The sequence below is a fragment of the Vicia villosa genome, unplaced genomic scaffold (assembly GCF_029867415.1).
Source record: "Vicia villosa cultivar HV-30 ecotype Madison, WI unplaced genomic scaffold, Vvil1.0 ctg.002260F_1_1, whole genome shotgun sequence".
NCBI lineage: Eukaryota > Viridiplantae > Streptophyta > Magnoliopsida > Fabales > Fabaceae > Vicia > Vicia villosa.
Window position 1 is genome coordinate 239,339 of NW_026705879.1, and position 24,312 is coordinate 263,650.

Sequence of the window (24,312 nt, forward strand, 5' to 3'; positions counted from 1 at the left end):
CACTTGAGTTAATATGATAATGTGTGTTTCATAGCTCTATGTTCAGTTACCACATTACACTAACAATGTCCACATGCTGGTTCGTTTGGGTTGGACTTGCAAGTGAAAATTTGAAAATTTGATGCCCGAACCAATTGTCATTAGATTTATTTGGTTTGGTTCGATTTTCGCCCGAACTAAAAAAATGTCAACCCAAACACTATGATTTGGTTCAGATTCTGATTTGATTCAGATTTACCTGAACCAATGAACACCCCTAGTCAAATGCAATATGGATGGTAACGGTATAATTTGAAAGAGGTGTAAAGAGAGAGCTGTGGAAGAAGTAACATGATGATATAATCACGGGTTTTATAAGGATCTAATGGCAAAGAAATATGAGAGATTTTCTCAAGCTACACTTGTTTTTGTTTTCTTCTCACAAAACTTGCACATTGTTCAAACAGAAAATTGAAAAACCTAAACCCTAAAATCAACATCCAGTATCCACATAAAAAATTGAAAAACACCATAATCGAAAGATTCATAAAATTAATTCTAACCTCTCCTAATATATGGTGAGAAAACAAAATTACTATTTTGGATAATCTTTGGCTGTATTATAGTAACTTTTATCTAGAAAAATACAAAACCTACACTCATGTAGCCATTACAAATCACTATAGTCTATCTGGTCTTGGGGGCTTTAGACAGTTTTTTCTTTCTTTTCTTCACAGCCTTGGGGACTTTAGTTTTCCTTGCTTCTCTTTTCTCCTCTTTCACCTTCTTTTTATTTTCTTTCCTAGCTTCTTTTCTAGCTGCTTTCTTCTCTAAAGGAGTATCTGAATCACTTTCAGAAGATGAAATCTCTTCAGAATTGCTTATGTTATCTTCCTCCTCACCGGATTGAGACTCGGCATCACTTACGAAGAGGTTAGATTTAACGTCAGAGATGGCATGCGAGTCTTCTATAGTATTTGACTTCTGCTTTTGCTGGTCATTTTGCAGGGAAGGCTCTGTTATATGTCGTACATCCTCCTCCGCAATCTTAACATCATCTAGTTTCTTTAGAATGTCAGACTGTAACAAGAGTTTCAGAAGCTAAACGTGTCAGAATGGAGAGAAAAATCAATGTGCTGAATAGTAAATAGACCAATATGACATGTGCTTTTAGTTCTTCAAAATACAACTGAAATATAATTATCGAGTCAATGTTATTAAATGGGAATAGTTAGATTTAGAATCACTTGTAAATTGAAGTGTTAGAATAGTTGTTCCGCTTATACTCAACGAGTCAATGTTATTAAAATCTCAATTTTGACGTGATCAGAGGATTGCACAATTACACGAGTCGATATCCTAACTCCCTGCTGCATTACACATGGGATTGTCAGCAGGTGGGATCGTGGCCTTCCCAGTATGATCATGGGATCAAAGAAGGCGGAAAGGCATGAGCATTGTCTTGTTTTGATAACCGGGACAGTTTTACACTAACAAATAAGTTAGATCTTTTTCTAGTATACCCTCTAAAAGCTTCTTATAGTATAAATAAGCTTCCATATCTAAATCTTTATCATTAACAAATACAAATATCTAAAGATTATACTCCCTAAATTTCTTACTTCAGTCTTTTCTTCATTTTCTTGCACTCCCCTTCATATTCACACACATTCAAACAAATAATAATTTGATATGGGAAGTTACCTTAGCAAGTACAAGGTCTACTGTTTCATCCTCTATAGATACATCTCTGGCCAAAATTTTTTGTTGCACCTGGAAAATGTTGAAGACGGTAAAAATATGTTTGAAGTTGATCAGAGGATATAAACAGTGACAAACTAATGACAAATACCTCTTCCAAATAACTATCCACTGCATCATCAGCAATGGATGCATCTTTAACAAAATTTAACAGCTCTTCTACTGTCATGACACCTACACCGTGTTTCTTAAAGAAATCCTAAAAGTAAAACAAGAACTTAATCACACTTTTGTCCTTATTAGCCATGCAACACAAGAGATATGTAATTTACAGTAAGTGCCTAGGAGAACTTACAGATACGTGAGTGCAGTCTTCACGCAGAAAATCATTAGCAAGAGGATGGTCAAGGTCGACCGATTGAGAAACATCAATAATATACAAGTGACCCTGGTAAATAAAGAATAAATAAGTAAAACTATTTACAGAGAGACATTTACTCACTAAAATATAAATACCCAAAGGAGTATTCACCTCATAATAAAGTATATTATATTCACTGAGGTCACCATGCACCAATTTGCACTTCTGATATAATGTCCGCATTGCAACAATTATCTGAAACACATGCTCATAATGTCAGCCTCCAAAATTGCCATAACAGAATAAACCTCAACATCTTTAGAATTTTTAAGGTATAAGAAATGTGTGATAAGTGTTTTCATGAAGAACCCTTAAATGATAATACCCAATTAGATAGTGTATACTTCCAAATTGCTTTAATCACACAAGCGAGCTTTATGCAGTGTTGTCAATTGCGAATAGCAGAATGAAAAACGGTTTGTTCAAATTCAACAAGGCTAGTGTTAAAGCACAACTATTTCTGCTCTATAACAAAACGTAGTACGAAATAGCTTATCGCCAAACAATATCAATTTGTTGAAATTCTGCTATGTTGTTGCGCTATAGCGCTATTTGACAACTCTAACTTTTAGTAACCATTCTATAGATAAAAGGCTTCTGCAGGCCAAAACAAGAACCGTATATTAAAGCATCCCAACAACATACTATCAAAGAAACCTGCTGCAGGGTTAACTTCTAAACCATTCTAACTATACTAGACTATTTTATGACACACCTCAACATAGCCTTCCCGTAACTTGTCTAAAGATAAATCCGCGTCTTTGAGACGTGGAGCAGCCCAACCATCCTTTCCTGCACGAAGCAAATAACCAGAGAAGTTCAGTTAAACACCTACTTGCATTTCTTCTGTCTAAACAGCAGTATGTATTACCAGAATGAGATGATATGCTACAGCAATGGTATTCAATATAACAAACACAATTGAGAACAATTGGATTATAATTGAACAATCAGATTGTATCAAAAAGCAGCATAAAAGTAGTACCAATAAATTCCATAATCAGGATATGTAGCCTCAGAATATGTGGAGTAGGGCACCTAATTCCTTCTGCCTTCAGCCTGCACTCCAGGAAGAAAGAAAGTACAGCTTAGGCAAAAAAAGTAATTAAACTCTTTGAATTGGAAAAATATGAAAGAACAAACTAAGTGCCCAGGATCATACATAAAGGAGTCTATTTAACAACAGAAAAATATCATACAGTTGGGGCAAAATAGTGGATAATTTATTTGATTTCCTTCTTCCTTCAATTCTCCTTTTAATATTAATTTGATTGATAGCATAATTCAGTGATGTCACACTTTGCAACATTATTATCTTAACAGTTTTCAGTTAAGTGCATATCCAACAGAAGATGAAAAAGAGCAAATGCAAACCTAAAAAGGTTCCTCATTTCCTTTTCTGCCCATGTTTGTACCATTTTTCTGGGATTACTCCTACAGTACCCTTTTATGAACCGACGATCTCCTTTCACATATCTATCTCTATCCCTATATCAATCGAATCATAAAAGTTAGTTCGTAAAATCTATAAGATTTTAGTAACCAGCATAATATTTTTCTAAACATTTGAGCGTTCCAGATAACATGTAATAACAATTTAATACTCATAGTACTTACTTAAATGCCAATATAGATGTTTTGTATATTTTAATTGCAAGTTCATCACCATTGGATTTGGTGGCATGATAAACATTCGCCTGTTATCAAATAAAAATATAAAAATCAGAAACATCATAATAAATAGAATCCATTACCCACATCAGTCCCGCTATAAAACCTTAATCACAACAAGATCACAAAAACAAAACTAAAATGTATGACATACTTCTTTTCCAGTCGAAATGCATCCATTCATATCTTGAAACACACCTCTATTCATCATCTTAAACAAAACCATCCGCGTTCTAGGATCAATTGCCTGCTCGACGGTGGCTCGGTCTGCTTTCTCAGTAGTTCTTGTTTTACCAATGGCCATATCTCTCACACTTGCACGAATCGCTGTGGTAACAGTGTTAGACATGCCAATATCCATTCTCCCTTCCCATTCCTGCAACGCCGAAACAAAACCCCAAATCAAAACCAAAAAATGAAAAAGCTATAAAACAAAAGGGTTTTGAAGAATGGAACCTCTAAAGGGGAAGCACGAATGTGATGAGAGAATCTCTGGTTACGGTTGGAGAGAGGCTGCAGAGTGGAAGAATGAGAATGGTGGCCGCCGTGAGCGTTTGGGCGCCATGAAGTAAGGGAAGTGCCGTCGATTGATTCGTATTCATCGTCTTTTGAATCTAGCCAGTCCAAAGCATCATCGATTTCCGAATCCGAAGAAAATGAGACATCATCGTCGTCTTCTAGTTCCACTTCGTCTTTGGTTTGTTGTTCTACTTCTTGCTGTTTGGGTTGAGTTACATGCGGCTGTTCGACTTCAGCAGCCATGGTTGCGGCCGTGGATGAAAGGCGTAATACAGAAAAGTGTTTCTGGGGAACAAAGCAAAGTGGTGATGTAAACAATAAAGTACTAATTTTTACCCTAATTTCACCCCCAATTAGGTCAATTTCATATGGACCGATTTTAAAAGATAAGTAACTAATCCTTAATTTTGATGAAATCACATATTTGGAACCGTTTTTTAAAAACTGGACCGGATATCAAATTGGTGAGGATATTGAGTCACTGGTTTTTTGGTCGAACCACTGGGTTATTGGTCAAATCGCATGTCTGAACCGGGTTAAATCGGATAATTCGGTTGAATAGATCGATCGTTATAACAAAATTATATAGGTATAAAATTTGTTGAATCGGATTATTTAGTCTCTACAAAATATAATAAACATTTAAATTTTATGAAAATATCATATTAAAAATAAATTCCCAAGTTCATAATTTAAATTAAAATTTTAAACATAAATATCACAAATAATAAAATAGTACAAAATTACAAGATATCATTGCAAACAAAGTTTAATTGCAATATAATCTAATTTAATAATTTATAACAAAATAATTTCATTGTTTACTAAATTTAATTTAAAAAAGAAAACAAATGTTTAAATATTGGGATCTCCTTCTTCAATATCAATCATCGGTAACAAAATCAACCGCATCTACAAAAAAAAATTATTTTATTTTTCTTTTATTTCTTTTATTTTTTATTTTAATTTTTCATTAAAATAATTAAAAGGATCGCTTTAATTTTTTAAAATAAAAAAATAAAAAATACATTTAAACCGCCGGTTCTGAAAAACCGTCGGTTTTCTCGGTTTTAGCGGTTTAAATCGGTCTTGGCCGGTACACACCGGTTCGATGACATTTCCGATCCAGCTATTGAACCAGACCGGTTACCTATCCGGTTCCCAGTTCAACCGGTCCGGTCCGGTTTTTAAAACACTGATTTGGATTGTTTATCAAGGTTCTCAAAGATAGAGATTGAGAAAAATAGAAGTGGAATTTGAATAAATAATAAAAGAAAAATTCTTTGGTACCGATGAGTTTTAAACTTTTATGTAATGTTTGGTTGGAGGTAGATGGAGGGGAGAGGAGGGGATATTTATAACAAAATGTGTTTGGTTCAATTTTTAGGAGGGGAGAGGAGGGGAGGGGAGCAAAATCCCTCCAAATCACACTTTTTACGTTCCCCTGGGGGGAATCGGAGGGGAGGGGAGGGAATGTCACTTTTAATATTTAATAAATTGATATATTTACTTAAATATCCTCAGTTTTATTTTATTATTTTAAAATTATTGTTTTCTTTTGTGTTTTTGCTTTTCTTTTTTTGTGGTTTTTCTCTATTGCTTCTATCAATTTATTATAATTATTCTTCAATTTCAAATTAAATTTTTATTTAATAAAAATTATAATCACTGCAATATTTTAATTTTTTATTATAATTTTTATTCTTATAATTATTTATATTTTTTTATTAACTTTATTATGTATTCTATTATATATAAAATATTTTAAACTATTTTTTTGTTAATATATATATATATATTTATAATATTTAATAATAAGTTACTTTATGTAATTAAAAGTTGTTATCAAACATAGTTTAATTTATGTAAAAAATTATAATATGAATCAAGTGTACTGAATTTTTAACATTATGTGGTAAGTTATGACTTTTTAATCACTTAATATTACAAATATTATTTTCAAAAAATTATTTATGAAATTTTCACCTTTGAATATCATATCACTTATATAAAATTATAAGGATAGAAAAGTAAATTATTAATAAAATCTCTCCCTTCCCCTCGTGAACCAAACATAATTTTAACCAAAATCCCTCCCCTCCCCTCGTTTGAACCAAACATATATATAATTAAAAAAAATCCCTCCCCCTCTCTTTCCCCTCCCTCCATTAAAATCCCTTCCCTCACCTCCCCTCCCCTCATTTGAACCAAACAGACCCTTAGGATCTTTTTGGTTTAACGAATGGGAGAGGAGAGAATTTAATAGAGGGGAGGAGAAGGGAGGAAATATAAGTAAATATATGTTTGGTTCAAAGAAGGAGAGGGGAGTGGAGTGGAGAGATTTTTAACACCATGTATGTTTGGTTTACAGGAAAAATGAAGAATTTTAAAATCAAATTACCTTTTTATCCTTATAAATATTGTTATTTGTATTTAGTAAAAATAATTCTAAATGATAATAGTATTGAGTAAATTTCACCAAATAAAAACTTGTTTATTCATAAATCATACTATAACAGTAACAACAACATACATTAGTTGAACTATAGATCTTCAACGCAAATCAAACCAACGTCTGATCTTGATGATTCATCTAATCCAATAAAATAATTTTTATAATTAAAAATAGATAAAATAATGTTAGAATGTTAAAAAAATTGGACAAATAATATTAGACTTAAAATCTTTATTTATAACATAAACATACTATATTTTTTTCATATTGTTATTATTATTTATAGTATAATGAAAAAACCTAATTACTATTATATATTATAAATAAGAATTGATATATAATATAAGTATGTTATTATTATAAAAAAACAACATAATATCAAAAAGTGAAATTTAACAAAATAAAAAGGAAAAAATTCACCTGAGTGCAACAACTCACAAATAGCAATCGCACAATGGAAGAAAAATGAAATGTGAAATAACACAGAGAAAAAACTAGTCTTTAATAATTCAATAAGGACAATCTTTGAATTAAAAAAATAATTGAGGATAAAATAGGAAAAATAATAAAATTCCGATTAATGAATCATCCCTCCCCTCCAAATCTCCCAATTTGGAGGGAAGTAAAAAGTGAGTCTAGGAGGGATTTTGCTATTCTCCCCTTATAAAAAATGAACCAAACACATATATTTATAAATATCTCTCCCCTCCCTTCCCCTTCCCTCCATCTACTCCCAACCAAACAGATATGTTTGGATACGTAAAAAAGAACGGAGCGGAATGAAGTGGAGTGGAATGTAACAGAGCGGAATGGAATAAATATGTCATTCCATTATTTGAATATGTCACGATGAAGAAGAGTGATTTTGTTATTCCGCCCAAATTGGAGGGTATAAAAAATGATGGAAAGTGATAGAATGGGATGTAATGCATTCCATCTGATACCGCTTCATTCCATCCTTTTTTTAATCAAACCAAACGATGGAACATAACTTTATTCCGTTCCATTCCGCTTCATCTCATCCTATTCCACCAATTCAAACATACCCTAGTTCAAATTGATTTAAATAATAATTTTTTAAAAAAATAAAATAAAACAAAAAGGTGATGTGGCATTAAATACCATTATTTCACTAGATAAGGGTACCGATACCCAACTAAATTCAAAAGTACCCGAGTGTTCACCATAATAAAAAAGATTTTTTTTCATTTATTTATATAACATAAATATAATTCATATTATATATGAGTTTGATGATGTAACAAACTTGAAGAACCAAGGTTCCATTATATTGGAAGCTGATTTTTTGTAGTTACACCCCAAAATATATGATTATACTAAATATAGTTAAAATTTAATTCTAATATTTAAGTTAATTTTATTTAAATTATTTTTATAAAAAAATCTTATTTAATTATTTATTCTAAATTTCTATCACTCTCTATCAATCGTTAATTGATCTAATGATAAAAAAAATTATTATTTATTCTTTGTATATATGTGATGAAAAGATTAGTAGTGTTAGAAGATTTTATGCAAGCACCAGTTACTTAATTGACAAGGTACTAAGGTAGGGATGGAGAAAGGTTTAACCACCAAAAGGGAGTATGTTCAATCTAAATCTTGTGTCAACTTTTGCTTTTAGCTACTTCAATTGTTCTCATAAGCGCATTAAATTTGCCATAGATGAATGAGCCTTTAAAAACTTGTTCTGCAAAAGCCAATAAGAAATATCCTTTGTAATTCTTGAAAATTGCACCACATCTCGGTGTAGATGAATGAGGAGTGAAAGTTATGTCTCAGTTTCCCTTTATTCATCCAAGAGTAGGAGGTTGCAATATAACTTCTTTAATTGCGGCAGCACGAGAAGGATAAAGGTTTACTTGAAAAGCTTTTATAAGAAAAAATTATGACATGGAAGTTGAAGCTATTGAGGAAGAGTTATTGGGTGAAATCTTCACCTATGCCATAATTATGGGGATGGACATATTAATGCTACGAGGGTGATTTCAATGTCTGAAATTGTTTCTAGTTTCCCATAACGAGAAAGATGAACATGACTATCATGATCAATATGCGTTGTTTGAACCTCCCCTTGTTGCACTAATGCCATGAATCTTCCAAATTTAAAGGAAGGTTGTTCATGTTCATATTCCTACCAAGCTAAACCAGAGAGTTTTTGCAAACTTGGACTGAAAGAAAAGAGGAGCAGTGTTTTTCAGTATTACTCCGACAAAGGCTACACATGGAAACCAATGAGATGCCTCTTTTGTTAAGCATGTCTTGGGGATCTTGTGATGCATTAATTTCCATACTAACAATAATTGTTATATAACTTTAGCCTATTCAATATGGGTGGCATAATGAGATTTAAGTAAATAAGCCTCTTTGAAATTAAGCAGGCTTGTCTCAGATTTAGACCAGATCGGAGAGTCATTAGCTGTCAATGGAACCTCGAGCAGTTTTAGAGATAAGAATGGTAACATGTCATTCTAGTTTGGAGGTAAAAGCCATTGGTCATCAAGAATGAATTCTGAGACAGTTGAATTCACATTGATTTCTTGAGCAAAAAGAAATTTCAAGGTGGTTTATAAAATAAAAGGTTGAGCACACCAAGAGTCCATCCAAAATTTAATGCAAGTACTAGTTCCAAGAGACCAATAAGAATGACTTTTAAGCAGCATGAACTCACACCTAATGCCATTCTACAAGGAAGAGTAAATGTGATGTTGATTACTCTGTGAGGTCTCAACACCCTGTGCGTTAGCAAGATTGCTAAGGGTTCTAAGTTATTTATCATATCCCAACAAAGTTTAAGGTCTGTTGCTTCATTCAATTTGATTAAAGACCTCAGACCTAAACCTCCACGAGCTTGAGACTGCCAATTTTTCCAAGCAACCATAACAAGTTTTCTATTATTGATGTATCCACTTCATATGATATTTTGGATTCATTTTTATATCGTACTACTGATATTTCTGGATGTCTCCACTTATTAACTTATTTTACTAGCAATCAATAAAAAAAATCCCAATTTATCATGAAAATATGATAAAGTGCGTGTGTGAACTTTTTAACTCTGTATTTATCAAGTACAAGCAAAAAGGACCAGGAAAATGCCAAAAACATACAAAACACCATTTAGGCATCAAGGATCGCTTAGCCACGGACAATACATCAACAAGCCAGAAATAGGCAGCAAAAGACTTGGTTAACCTCAATCGAGCACTAAAACTCGCTAGTAGGCGTGCTAAGCAAGGTATAGTGTGTTAGAAAGTTTCAAGGTTAAGTTACTTCTAGGAAAAGCAAGGTTAGCTCGCTAAGAAATCAAAAAGCGCTCTAAGCGTGGTTATGGGATCCAATACCACTTGCAGATAAGCTATCATTTCTTAATGAGGAAGATTTAGGGGCACTAAGCAAGTTTCAAAACTCGCTTAGTGAGAATGGCAAGTCAAACCACTATAAATATGGGTTCAGGTTGTCCAGTTTGATATATCTTGGAAGAACTTGGTGTAATTAACTAGTTATCTTAGTATGGAGTGAGAAACACAACAAGAGCGGAAAATAAACGAAGATCGAGGGCGAAAGTGTTTTCTAAGGAATCGACAACATATGCTTTTCAACTTCTTTTTTTCTAAGGCTTAATTGTAAAGCTAAGATGAGCAAACATGACTAATTTTCTCTTTTTTGGAGGTTAGATATAGTCGTCCTAATACTCATGTTTTAATCCTGATCAGGGTGTTCTATATAATTCTTCTTAAACTTTAATTTTGATGAATTCTTTATTATTAATGCTTCTTTTTGGATTAGCTACCTAAAACATATTCTCATCGCATGACTTGATATTTTAAAGGTACTTGTCATTACTAAATCTCATTTTTCATTTATTAGTGTTGTGGCGCGAAAAATACTTGAGTGTCGCTCAAAATACAATAGTGTCGCCACCGAACTTTATTTATTCCAAAGGAAAGTGAAAATATCAATAAAACCCACAAAAGATTGACGATATGTTCATCACAACCAAATTAGGGTACGACCGTCAGTTATGCAAGGGGAATGTATTAACACCTCTCACATCTGTTATACTCAATGGGACCCATTTAGTTAGACTCATGATCAGATGTTAGCGTGATGTTTACTTTTCCTTTGCATAACTGACACCAAAACCTAATTTGCTTGCGATAACCATATTGTCGTTGTTTGTGGGTTTTATCAATATTTCCCTTTTCCTTTTTTGAACAAATAAAGTTTGTTGGTGACTCTGTTGTATTTCGAGCGTGTGATATGCTCGAGTATTTTTATCGCCACCACAGCTGGCAACTTTGTTGGGGACATTTTCCTAAAGCGAGTCCACCCTAGTTTAGTTAATTTTGTGATGTTGTTAGCTTTATTTACTTGCATCTTCATTCCCTTTCTTATATCATTGTATGGTTTCTTATCTGTCGTGGTTAGAACGTTCTAATTATTGGCACTTTATGAAGAAAGGCTCTACACCCGAGTTCGAGAAAACACCTAAGATAAGATGGGGGTTGCATAGTGTCGACCCTTAGATGTATATCCAGCCAGGTTGGCGCGAAGACCCTTCATAGAGTAGATCCTTCTTTTTGAAAATATTGTTGTCTAGCAATTATTTTCTTGGACGATAATATGACATAATATATTATGTGACTTTAGGGACCTTTAGTGAAACCCTAAACCAATGGTTATTAGGATGATAATTGCGTAGTACCGTCCTCCCTAACGTTTGTCCTGCATTGTTAATGTGAAAGCCTCACTCAGAAGAGATCCTCTTGAGGTTATTATTAACTAGTGAGTATCCGGTGTGGGAATAATATTTTCAGTTGAGGTATGGGACCATGATAACTATTTCTAGATCCTGTTGAGTTGATGGTAGTGTTGTGTCGACCCCTGGATGTATATCCAACCAGGTTGGCGTTAAGACCCCGCCTAGAGTAGACCCATTTTTTGGAAGTATTATTGTTTATCGAGTATTTGCTTAGGCGATAATATGATCGAATAAGGTTCATGACTCTAGAAACCTTATAGAAACCCTAGAGCCACCCAATTGAGAGAATCACTTTGTGTTGAGTATCAAAAACCTCCTGCCATGAGAAATTGTACATGGATCGTTTGAAACATATACGATTCGAAATTTGTATCATCCCGAGCCCGCATATGGCATAGTGTTGCATTCCAGTAATGCATCCATACATGACATGGCATTGCATTTTCAAAAATGAAAACAAAATTCATACATTCACATTCATTGACATGCATGCACACTTCTCTATAAAAACCAAAAACTCACTCCAATCTTTCCATTTGAGCAATTAACAAGGCAAGCTGATTCCCTGATATTCTTACGAGATCCGCAGTGTTTCTCGAAGAAAGATGAAAAATTTTGAGCAAAGATAAGAGAATATGAGAGGGGATATCGATGAGCTCAGAGGATTTATGACCAAGATCGTGGAAATGTTTCAAGTACTGACCACTATAGAGGATCAGCCTCAACACACTATGATCTCTAAAAATTTTGTTCTCTCAATAAAGCCACAACCTACTCAGATGTTGAAATTTTCATGGCCTAAATTTTTTCTACCTCTCAACTACTCTCCACCATTCATGAATGAATCTAGAGTAGCGTCATCCACTCAGCAGGCTATGCAGATACCAATAGTCAATGAGCAACACCCAATTGCCCGTACTATGGTTTAAAATCTCTTCAAGGATAACCGCTTTGTGTACCATGCTGATAGCTTCCAAAATGGTGATCAAGAGCAGACTAATGAGGTAGATGAGGTGAAAGAAAAATATCAAATACGAAAATAGGTTGATGGCTGTGGACGGAAGTGACATCCTTGGCTTTGACACCATGAACCTGAGCTTGGTCTCTGACTTGACTATTCCTGCGAAATTCAAAGTCCTTGAGTTCGAAACGTACAAGGGGCATACTTGTCCAAAGGATCATCTGACCATGAACTTCCGCAAAATGGTTACCCATGTAAAGAATGATAAGTTGCTAATCTGTTACTTTCAGGACAACCTAACTGGAGCGTTTCTAAAGTGGTATATGGACTTGAAAAGGGACTATATCCAATCATGGAGGGACTTGGCTGAGGCCTTCATAAAATAGTACAAATACAATATGGATATGGCTCTTGACCAGAGGCAACAGAAGGCCATGACCATAAAAGAAAAAGAAACATTCAAAGAATATGCTCCGCGCTAGAGGGAGCTGGATGCTCAGGTTGAGCCACTAATAGCTGAGAAAGATCTCAAGCATGTTCATGGACACGTTACAACCTGTCTTTTATGATAAGATGATTAGGAGCATATCTTTAGGCTTTGCTGATTTAGTTATCATTAGAGAACGAGTTAAAAAGGATTAAAGAACGACAAAATTTCCAGTGTTGTTGGATCACCCAACAACAATGCAAAGAAATTCTCTGGAAACTTCTAGAAGAAGAAAGAGGGTGAGGCCAATGTTGCTACAACTGGTGGTGGAGGATTTCATCATCCAAATTCTTACTAGCCCTCAGCTCATTGGCAACCTCCAATTATGTCATACTATCGGTACCTGGAAGCTGCACAATACCAGCAACAACCATTCATTATGCCTCTATACCAGCAGCCATAGGCGACTCTTCCACAAAATCCTTAATGGGGTAGTAGATCACTCACGGGTACAATCCAAATGTCAAATGTGACTTTCATAGTGGGGTAGTAGATCACTCAATCGAGGATTACATAATTCTTAAAGAGAATGTGCAAAATCTGATTGACAACAAGATATTGTCTTTCAAGGATGTTACTCCTAATGTGGTCACCAAACTCATGCCCTAATGAGTGCCAAGACACTAGGGAACTCTCCTAAAGCCAGTAGATCAGACGAGAAAGCTCATCTTGTTGCTGATAGTCACTAGGTCTTTATCATTTTATTTTGAAAAGTTTCTTGTTTGTAATTTTCTATTTTGCATTTGAACTTTGTTATTTATAATCATAATTTTAATGATATGAGCATTGCATATTTTAAATCAATCATATCATGTTCATTCACCCTTTAACTTTTTACCACATGTTTTTCTTCCTCACGCCTCCTGATGGTGTGAAGGAAGAAATTTGGACTTTCCTCTCTGTCCCAGGCACCACATTGTCGGCACCACCTCCTTAATTCAGAGTACACCTCTTTTTTTATTTTATTTTATCTTTTGAGCTCAAAGCCCATCATTTATTTTTTAAAAGTTTTATGCCTCCTATTATGCTTCTTACACCCTTATATTTTATTTCGATTTTAATTTTGTTGTTATTTTATTTTAAGGTTTAATTGCAATTTTGGTCCCCCTATTATTCTTTTTTTGGGTTTTGATCCCCCTATTTATAAATCTGAAATTTTAGTCCCTTTAATTTAGTTTTTTGAGGATTTTAGTCTCCCTACAAATTTAAAGGCTATTTTTAAAGATATAGAGCTCACATTGATGACATGTTTATCATAAATCTTAAATAAAAATAGTTTTTTTTGAACAATTCACTATTGAATTGACACTGACACATTATCAATGTGAGCCTCATGTTATTAAAAATTTCCTTTGAATTTGCAGAGGGACTAAAATCCTCAAAAAACTAAAATAAAGGGACTAAAATTCTGAATTTTAAAATGGAGGGACCAAAGTTCAAATAAAAGAATAATAGAGAGACCAAAATTGCAATTAAACCTTATTTTAATTAATTTAATTAACAAAAACGAAAAAAATAATAACTTTAATAAATTCCAAAATTCATTAAATTCAATCTTTCTAAATTAAAATAAAAAAATACTTGATCAACATCAAGGTAATTTTCAAAACCATTTCACAATCAAGTCATTTTCAATACAAATACAAATCAAACACTTGATTAATATCAAGTCCTTTTTTTCAAATTTAATAAAAAAACATTTCAAAATCTTTTCATAATAAAACCGGATGAAAAAGAATTGGTTGGACGTAATATCCATCTTTTTCCCGAGTATTAGAATGCTAGTCATAGCTTGTTGTTCGAGTATTCGTCTTCCGTTCAAAACACAATAATTATTCAAATTTAGTTCGTTCCTTATTGGATGAAAAATGATTAGTTGGCCGTAATATCCATCCTTTTCCCCGAGTATTTGAATTCGAGTCGTAATAGCTCATCGTTCGAATGTTTGTCTTTCAATAAGGAATTGTAGCTTAATTCGCCTCACAAATTTTGTAAATGATTTGGATGAAAAAGGATTAATTGGACGTAATATTCGTCTTTTTCCCAAGTATTTGAATGCTACCCGTAATAGCTTGTCGTTTGAATGCTCGTATTCACCTAAAAACAATTCAATCAATCAAATCTCCTTTTCCGCCTTAGCGCGATGAAAACTTTTCATAAAGGAGGCATCAAATCTTCACGGTTAACACCTTGTCTGTTGATTCCCCTTTAAAAGAGCTAGAGATTGTACGATCACTCAGCACCAACAACAACAATGGAGATTCACCCAAAATAGTTCGAAAGGCAATCAAGTACCCTTAGTAGGGGTAGAGTATCATTGCTAATTAGAGTAGAAGCACGTATTGACCATCCTCAACACCATACAGTGTCATGTGAGAGTAGCGTTTAAATTTGCTGGTTCCTTAGAACGACAACGTTCTACCACACTCGCATTTAGGTGCAAACTAACTCTTATATTTAAAGATAAAAACACATGATTTCTCATCTCATGTAAGAATTTTGTTTCCATTTACGCTACAATTCTCACTCTCTTAATGACTTAGCGATTGGAGTGGTAACTTTGTAGGTCATCCCCTCTCCATCATATCGGAACCTTGAACCACTGCAACATCACACCAGTTCAGCCTCTCCGATTAACATTTAATTACATAGAAGAATAATTATGATGAACATGATCTCGGTATCGTGTCTTGTAGTGTTCACTAGCACAAAAATGTTAATTTACACCCGTTTTTTATTAAATTTACACCCATTTTTTTTAATAAAAATCGGGTGTATATCCACAGGGTGAGAAATGTCTAACGAGTTTACACCCGTTATTTTTAACAAAAATCGGGTGTAATTGGGCGTAATTACGTTTTTAATTACACCCTGTTTTAATAAAATCGGGTGTAATTGGGCGTAATTACGTTTTTAATTACACCCTGTTTTAATAAAAATCGGGTGTAATTGGGCGTAATTACGTTTTAATTACACCCTATTTTAATAAAAATCGGGTGTAAATGGGCTTAATTACGTTTTAATTACACCCTATTATAATAAAAATCGGGTGTAATTGGGCTTAATTACGTTTTAATTACACCCTATTTTAATAAAAATCGGGTGTAATTGGGCTTAATTACGTTTTAATTACACCCTATTTTAATAAAAATCGGGTGTAAGTATGTTCTTAATTACCCCCTATTTTAGTAAAAATCGGGTGTAAATACGCCATTTGTGAATGAACAATTATATTTATTTACACCCTATTTCATAAACACCATTTAGTTATATTTTATTTTCAGTCATAATATTGCAAATACTATAAAATCATACTTATAAAAATCATATTTTAACTAAGTCAAAGTATTTTTAATATTAACTAAGTAAAAATCATGTACAGTCATAATATTTCAAGTACTATAAAATCATACACATAAAAATTATATTCTTCCTTGCGAATGGCATCTCTATTCTTCCGGCGGCCAAACTTTGTTAGTATACCTATGACTACAAAGGCCTTCTCTTAGAGTAAGTCCCATTGCTCTCACTGAAGCCCTTTGAAACAAAACCCTCTTGTTTAGAAGCATAAAGTTCCACCTTAAGTGCATCCAGCTTCTTATGTTGTTCCCTAAATAACACATAATCAAACAGTATACACAAAAGAAGTTAAGAAGCATACAAACACTATATCGAATCATCAAAAAAATCAAACGGCAATCACTATTTTTCTATCAATTCCTGTAACATGTAAATTTAACTCACCTTCAGGCTATGATCTTCAATGTATCATCCACTGATATAGCAGATTTTCCCTAGAATGAAAATCTCTCGGTTAATTAAGCCAGAACAAAAATTAGAAAGGCATGTCCAAGTCCTATTAAGTCAAACCTGCGCGCGTGTGAGTGCCCCTCACAGAGTGATCTCGATAAATCCAGCAAAGATGGAACCTCAATGGTTGCGCCCAAAATCACCTGAAATAAATATTTAAAAGAAAAACAATTTGTTTTTGAACTACTTAGTTTCTTTATAATTATTATAACTAATAATATCAATAAATGTTCGACAAACAACAAACAAGATATCAGAGGTCAAATATTACGACAAGCTAGCCAGCCAAAACAAAAGCCTCCACGCCACTGCCAAAATTACATTGAAATAAATATTTACAAACAAAATATTATAGAAAATCAATTCTCCTACAAGTCCACAAGCAAAATTCATGCCATTAAAGCTTGCACAGTGTGGTAGCTCCTACAAAGGTTCTCAATTATATCAAAGGATAAACGTACTACCGAAGTACTATACTATCTCAACTTCATATATGGCTGCATTTCTTGGAGCACTGCATGTGAGTATAGTGTACAACGATATAAGTCAATTATGAAAGTAAACTACAACTTAGAAAGGCATGTCCAAGTCCTATTAAGTCAAACCATTGAGCATGCACACAACTAGATACCTCTAAAGTCTGCTTAGTCAAATCCAGCAAAGTTGTTGACTTTAACTATCTACATCTTAGCAATCCGACTGACCAAGAGTGACTACCACGATTCAAAAAGCTGACATGACATAATATGGTTGCGCATAATATATCAAGTAGCAGGACCTATATTATAGACTATAACGTTAAACTGAAATCACTGAATCTACTACCAACATGGTGCTAACCATTCATAAACAGTGCTATAAGTTTTTAAAACTGAAATCACTGAATCTATACCAACATGGTGCTAACCTTTCATAAACAATGCTATAAGTTTTTAAAACTGAAATCACTGAATCTACTACCAACATGGTGCTAACCTTTCATAAACAGTGCTATAAGTTTTTAAAACTGAAATAAAAAAGACTGTATGACTACATACCTGAAAATTAATAAAATCTACAAGAGTATTGCAACCAAAGATCCGCACTTCATCTGCTCGAGTTTTCTCAAAAAGAGTCCGAATTATCCCAAATAAACTACTGGCAAATAGTGGTCTGCAGATTCAGAAGCATTTATTTTGAATATTATTTCTCAGTCAATGAAATGTAGCATCTAACAACTGGAAACCAAATTAAACAAAATTGTATTGTATAACACTCAAGTCACTGCGTATAGGAGAACCATTATAAAAAAACAAGGAGAGCTAATTGGTAATGCTTGAGCCGGGCTTGGAGTAGAAACATTATATTGAAAATAAGTTCTATACATCTATACAAAATCGTGTTACACAAAGGGTTTCTCATTGTATTATAGTAAGATTACTCATCCAGAGTAAATTTATCATATCAGTATTTAGACATAGTCTGATACACCCAACATGAATGTGTTACCATTCTTTTAATGGAAGTTATTACATCTGCTTCTTACATGACGACAACAATTTTCTGTATATGCACAAGATAACTTTCACTGAACCAAAGCTTTCATTACGCAAATCCTTGTAACATCTTTGCTCCAAGTTCTCTGCAATCTGCCAATGTAAAATACCACATAAATTTTAAGAAACTAACCATTTGATTCCATTGGTTGACAACGACAAGAGGAAGTTATTCCGTCATGGGATTCCTTGACCTGGCCAGCTATTTGGGAGGAATAACGACATACATGTGCCATGGAACTATCTGAAATGCACGAAGCAACATAACCTGAACTGCATTTGTAAGATTCTGAATATGAACTGTCAGAAACTGAAGAACATTTGAAGTCTGAAGTTCCTGTCTATGTTATATTAGGCCTTTTGCATGATGCAGATGATACAACAGGTGAAACTTCAGCTGGTATACCATTATCACCGTTATCAACAGGTGAAACTTCAGCTGGTATACCATTATCACCCTTATACATGATTTCCTGCCGATTACAAACCTAAAGGGAAAAATCAACAAAATGCTCAGGCCAATGTTGTTTCTCTTGAGAATTCAACAAAATCCTCTTATGTATAATGTGTTTTTTATGAGCAAATAAATATAAAGGATATGATCAGCTTAATTCTATGTAGGATAAAAGTTACCAAATCCCCATTGCAAAAGGGAAAAAAAATAAGCTGAACTGCCAGAACACAAGTTCACTCACACTTATTGGGACGATCATGAATGTCAACCTCTAAATTTAAGGTGATTTAAAACTCAAAATTTCAAGTAAACTTCAATACCAACCATGAGATGATGATGCAATCACCCGGTACTCTGTAATTGCATGTTGGGGTGATAGCAATGTAGAATTGTCAACTATAGTTATTCGATCAGATTTTCCGCTGTCAGCCACCACCTGAAACCAAATGAAGGGTCACAACATCATTATTCACAATCCGAGAAACAATTTATATTTCAATAAATCAATTATCATTTACTTTAGTACATGATGCTAATTAAGATTAAGTCTCTACGAGCTATTGTACATTGTAGCTGTAAGGCCTAAGCACTCATGTGATAGTGGAGAGTTCATTGCAATCGTTTTGTATATGAGGCCACATCTTATGGAAACTTAAACTTAGTTTTAAACTTATTCCCCTAATCCACAAGTAACATAAAGTACGAAGGAAACAAAGGCTAAAATAGGATTTACCAAGATAAAATACCAATTAGGTGTTTCAAATGTTAGACAGTTTAGATTTAAGACAAAATTAAGATCCATTGCAAAACTTTCTCATTTGTGAAGACACTATTATAAGTAACTACTTTATTTATTAGAGATGGATTGAAATATCTTGAAGGATTAGCCAAATGAACAATTCTAATAAACAGTGATGAAGCGTCAATATGGATACAACCTTACCCAGTGGAGCAGTAACCATCCCCCGTGAACGTCTAGGACATCCGAGCACCAGTGCCCAATACTTTCTTTGTAGGATTCTCTTTTCTGTGCCAATCTATTTAAGACCAAACGGTAGCACGCGAGTTAAAAAATGAAATAAATATACCAATTACAGGTCTATGAGATCAGATTGCATATTTTGTAACAATTTGAATAATAATAAATATAAATATGAATAATGGACCCATAATCGATAAACCACGGAAACAGACCTTAGAAGCTCGAAGACCATGGCATAGAATAACAATATCTTTGGTTCAAACAAAATAGAGGAAGAAGAATCTCGATTCAGAACTTCTACCGAACACTTGGTGAGCATAGCGCTAAATGAAAAATTATGCATCAATTCTCCATCAATTAATCAATCACAGCTTGCAACAACAACAAATAACAACAAATAACAACACAACAACGAGTATGGTTGATTGAACGGAAACCGCAACGACAAGAGTGGAGCCGCAGTGTGCGTCTGTTTGAGGTATGGTGTGGAGGAGGATGGTCATGGCCACTGTATACGATATGAATTTATTCTGGAAGATGGAATAGAATCTTTCCTCAAAGGAGGTTGTTGAGCTTCATCGTTCCTGCACAATCAAATTAAGGAGTTTAGCACTGAAGCTAAATCGTGGCAAGGAGCATAACTCAAAGTTGGAATCTTATACGGAACCGCTATATCTCGAGAGGGTTCGGGGGTTTGAGTATCTAAGGAATGGAACAACGAAGGTGGTGACTGTGGTTCGGATAGTGTCGTAGAATAGGACGGTGGCGATGGTTCGAGAAATGATGGATTGGCGGCGGAATCAGACGCTGGTGGCGGTTCGGGTTGTGACGAGGTGATGGAATCAGAGGGTGGAGGTGTTTCGGGTTGTGAAGAATGATTCATGGTGGATGTGGAATTGGGATTTGAAACATTTGGAGTTGACATGGTGAAATTAAGAGCATAAAAATGGTGATTAGGGTTCAATGAAAGGAGAAAGAGAAATAGCATAAAAATGGTGACATGGTGAACTTTGTATCTCCACAAGTGTTTTACAAAACATGTCAACGTTGCAAGGAAGCCAAAGAGGACCATCTTTTCCATATCCATATTCATTCTCAACATCTTCTAAAAATTGTTTGAACAAAGGGTGATTGAATATGTTGATCTTGATTATGAATCTCTGTCTCTCATCTCCAACATAGACACAAACACAACCATGTGGTGGTTTCTTGTGACTGTCTTTTTGCTTTCTGTGCCTTGTCTCTGAAGATAATTTGTAATAGCTTCCGCTGCAACTTTCCTCTGCATGCATGCTCTTGCTGCTTCTCAATACTCTCTTACACTTCTTCACAAAATCCATCTCAAAAAATTCCACCACAATTAAAGCGTCGTAGAGGAAAAGCAAGAAAGGCTACTAACTTGTTATGTTTACTAATGCCAGAGTTAAACTCCTGTCCTCTTTATATATAGATTGCTAAAGTTTCAACTGTCTCACGTTTGCATATATTTCTCACGGGTGGTTTTTATAGATATACTTATAGATATACACGTGTTGAAAATAATTTAAACTTAAACAACTTATATTAAAATCATTTTTAAGATTTTTTTTTAAATTAAATAATTTTATCAACCTTAATGCTATTTTAAAGCTGACGCTACTTTACATGAGAGTTTATAGGATAAACTCTAGCGACCAATTAGTTTTTTTTTTAAAATTCATTTTCCTATTATTAAATGTGGTGTTTTAAAATTTAAACTGCTGAATAATTCAGTCAAGATATTTAGTTATTTAACCATCAATGAATTTGTCGGATGGCATAATTAAGGATATGTTAGTGTCAACTTTTTCTATTTACGCCCGTTATTCAAAAAAAAAAGGAGTAATAAACATTTGATTATAATATTTTTTTAATTTACACCCGTTTTTTAAAAATAGGGTGTCCATGGTTACTTGTCAAAACTAAAAATGAGACTTTATTTACGAATTTGCCATCTTGTATCTTATTTACACCCGTTTTTAGTATAATGGGTGTAAATTTATAAATTGTATTGTAATTTTTGCACTAGTGGTTACTTCGTATTATCACACAGACAAATAGACAAAACATAACATTCAGGATAATTTCTTTCTCACCTAGCCGAATCACAATTTTGATAATACTTGTTTGTTTGAAAGTCTGAGTGAGTATTAAGAGCAATAATGAACTAATGATTAAAACTCTTGAGAGTTTCACACCATATTTCTACTCATCTTTTGCTGATCCCAAATCATTAGTTTAATGTTGCTTCCGACATTCTCCAATACTATGCATGCAAGTAGAGTTTACGTTTTAGCTGAATTACTAGAAATTAACAAACAAATAAATTTATGGAGAATATAAAATTATCTTACTTTACAAGTTACTATTACATGGCAGTGAAATCACTGCAGGAGAATAATAACCTCCAACAAAAAGGAATAAAAGAATTAATACATTGTGTATATATATATTGAACAACTCTTTCTCTGAATACATAAATAAACCTCTCAAATTACCTTACAATTAATTAAACTATTTTGTAAACAAATGTTAGATAATGAATTTCAATCAAAAGGAGGTGGAATGGAAGCAGTTCAAGTTTCATGTGTTTCGGACTTTTCTTCTGTCTTTTTTCCCTCAGTTTCTTCTTCTGGCTTTGATGGTTCATGAGCATCATCAGCCGTCTTTGATGTTTCAACATCATCATCACCATCAGCTGGTTCGGCCGGTTCAGGAGGTGGAGTTGCATTCTTTCTGTTTGCAGCTGCTTGAAGTACATGACTGTAGTTTCCTTTCTCCATGAAAAGCTGTTGAAAATGGTGCCTGCAATAGAGGACACCATCTAGGGCAGCATAGGATGAATGTGTAAGGGGGCAACCTGCATGAGCACACCTAAAGCAAGTCTTGTGGTAGCATTCTCCTTCCAATGACATCTATTTCACAAAGCAGAAGTTTTATAGTTAGTTTGGTTCAATCAGGATCGTCTTACGGTTTTAGAGACCCTGTGTTAGTTTACTATGGTTTAAGCGTGATAAAATAAATATATGTTAAGAGCCCTATTTATCTACAATTTTATTCTAAAAAATTGAGATTCTGTGTTGTAGCCCGTCTTGCATGTCTTCAAAGACGGTTCTGGGTTCAATTATCTGTGTTAGTTTGTAATTATGAATTTAGCAATGAAATTGAGTTTGATGATGTTACAAACCTTTTCCAAAGGATAGACTGTTTTTGTGCAAACTGAGCATTTGTCTAGAGTTCCACTGAACATAGAGGACATTCTGGTGGGAGCCCTATTCTGTAAATGAACAACATCATGAAAGATATGTTAGAAAGAGTAGAAAGCAATTTTAAAGCTTTCACAACAGCGTCACAATTTCGATTTTAATGCATATATAAAGTATGCAGTGTAACCGCAATCGCAATTTAAAACAATACTCAAAATAGTAATATTTATGTTAAGGTTGGATAGAGAACATACCATAGATTCATTTTGTTTCTCAGAAGCCTTTGCTGCCACAATTCAGCCATGAAAAAAAACATATCACATGTTAGCCAAAATCAACAAAAATTGACAAGTGTATGTCAATTTATGCTTAACAAACATGATTGTAACTAAACAAAAATAATGATACAAGAAAATGTTTTTACATCTTAATTACCATTTTGAAAATTCTTGCTGAAATTTCCTGATTCCTTGAAAAGCTGTTCAAAATGTGTCTTACAGTAGAGAACACCATCCATTGACGAGTAGGTGCTCATCTGACCAATATATAAATATTAGTCTTTACAGTTACGCACAAATAATATCATATTTATGATTCAGATATATTCAACCATAAGAAGAATGTGAATGAAGCATATATACCGTAAGATTTCCCTTGCAGTGACTGCATTTGAAGCAACTTTTATGGTAAGGTATATTTTCAAGAGTCAACAAATCAACAACATAAACAGTTTTATCACAAGCTGCACATTTATCAAGAGTTCCTGTGAATGACATTTTGTTCTTTCTTACTAAAAAATGACACAAAAAAACAAAGTAATTCTTGCTTGTGATCTAAGGATAGGAGAAAATAAGACTCATAACTTGCACATGATGATAAATAAGGGATTGAATAAAGATCTTTGATATGTTTAAGCAAAGTAATTTATATCAGATTATAGCGGATTTGATTGTAGTGGTGAATTATTGAAAAGTGATTAGTAACCTCACAATATTAAGGAAATGATGTAAAAATAATTGTGGATATAATTTTGTTGTTTTGAGTGAAAACAGGTTGGTCACTGACCTTTTCAATAGATATGATAATTGTGTTTATAACAAAAATAACTGATTTCAAATTTGTTTATGCTTTAATGAGTATATTAATAGTGACATATAATGCATATAATGTTTCGTTTTAATGATAAGCGCATAATATGGACTGCTATCTTTTATTTAAAAATTGAATAATTTTTAATGATTATGATTTTATGTCAATAAAGGGTATTTATGGTCTTCTTTATGGGAGAAGAGAAACAAAGGCAAAGATCAAGAACCTATTATTTTCT

General features: G+C 33.6%; 3 protein-coding genes across 3 annotated transcripts; all 3 read right to left on the reverse strand.

Annotated features, from left to right (window-relative positions):
• Positions 1-434: 434 nt before the first annotated feature.
• On the reverse strand, positions 435-4,644 carry LOC131638312 (uncharacterized). Its single transcript, XM_058908862.1, has 11 exons — positions 4,229-4,644; positions 3,927-4,148; positions 3,719-3,798; positions 3,476-3,589; positions 3,087-3,160; positions 2,817-2,893; positions 2,213-2,296; positions 2,036-2,128; positions 1,832-1,939; positions 1,684-1,752; positions 435-1,059 (listed from the first exon to the last, which is right to left on the reverse strand). The coding sequence occupies exons 1-11, from the start codon at positions 4,532-4,534 to the stop codon at positions 667-669; spliced, it is 1,620 nt and encodes a 539-aa protein (XP_058764845.1). The 5' UTR covers positions 4,535-4,644; the 3' UTR covers positions 435-666.
• Positions 4,645-20,714: 16,070 nt separating this feature from the next.
• LOC131638311 (auxin-responsive protein SAUR71-like) lies at positions 20,715-21,101 on the reverse strand. The gene has a single exon (XM_058908861.1). The coding sequence runs from the start codon at positions 21,099-21,101 to the stop codon at positions 20,715-20,717; it is 387 nt and encodes a 128-aa protein (XP_058764844.1).
• Positions 21,102-22,200: 1,099 nt separating this feature from the next.
• On the reverse strand, positions 22,201-23,863 carry LOC131638316 (LIM domain-containing protein PLIM2c-like). The gene is made up of 5 exons (XM_058908866.1): positions 23,627-23,863; positions 23,421-23,520; positions 23,240-23,271; positions 22,967-23,056; positions 22,201-22,694 (listed from the first exon to the last, which is right to left on the reverse strand). The coding sequence occupies exons 1-5, from the start codon at positions 23,759-23,761 to the stop codon at positions 22,356-22,358; spliced, it is 696 nt and encodes a 231-aa protein (XP_058764849.1). The 5' UTR covers positions 23,762-23,863; the 3' UTR covers positions 22,201-22,355.
• Between the last annotated feature and the right edge of the window lie 449 nt (positions 23,864-24,312).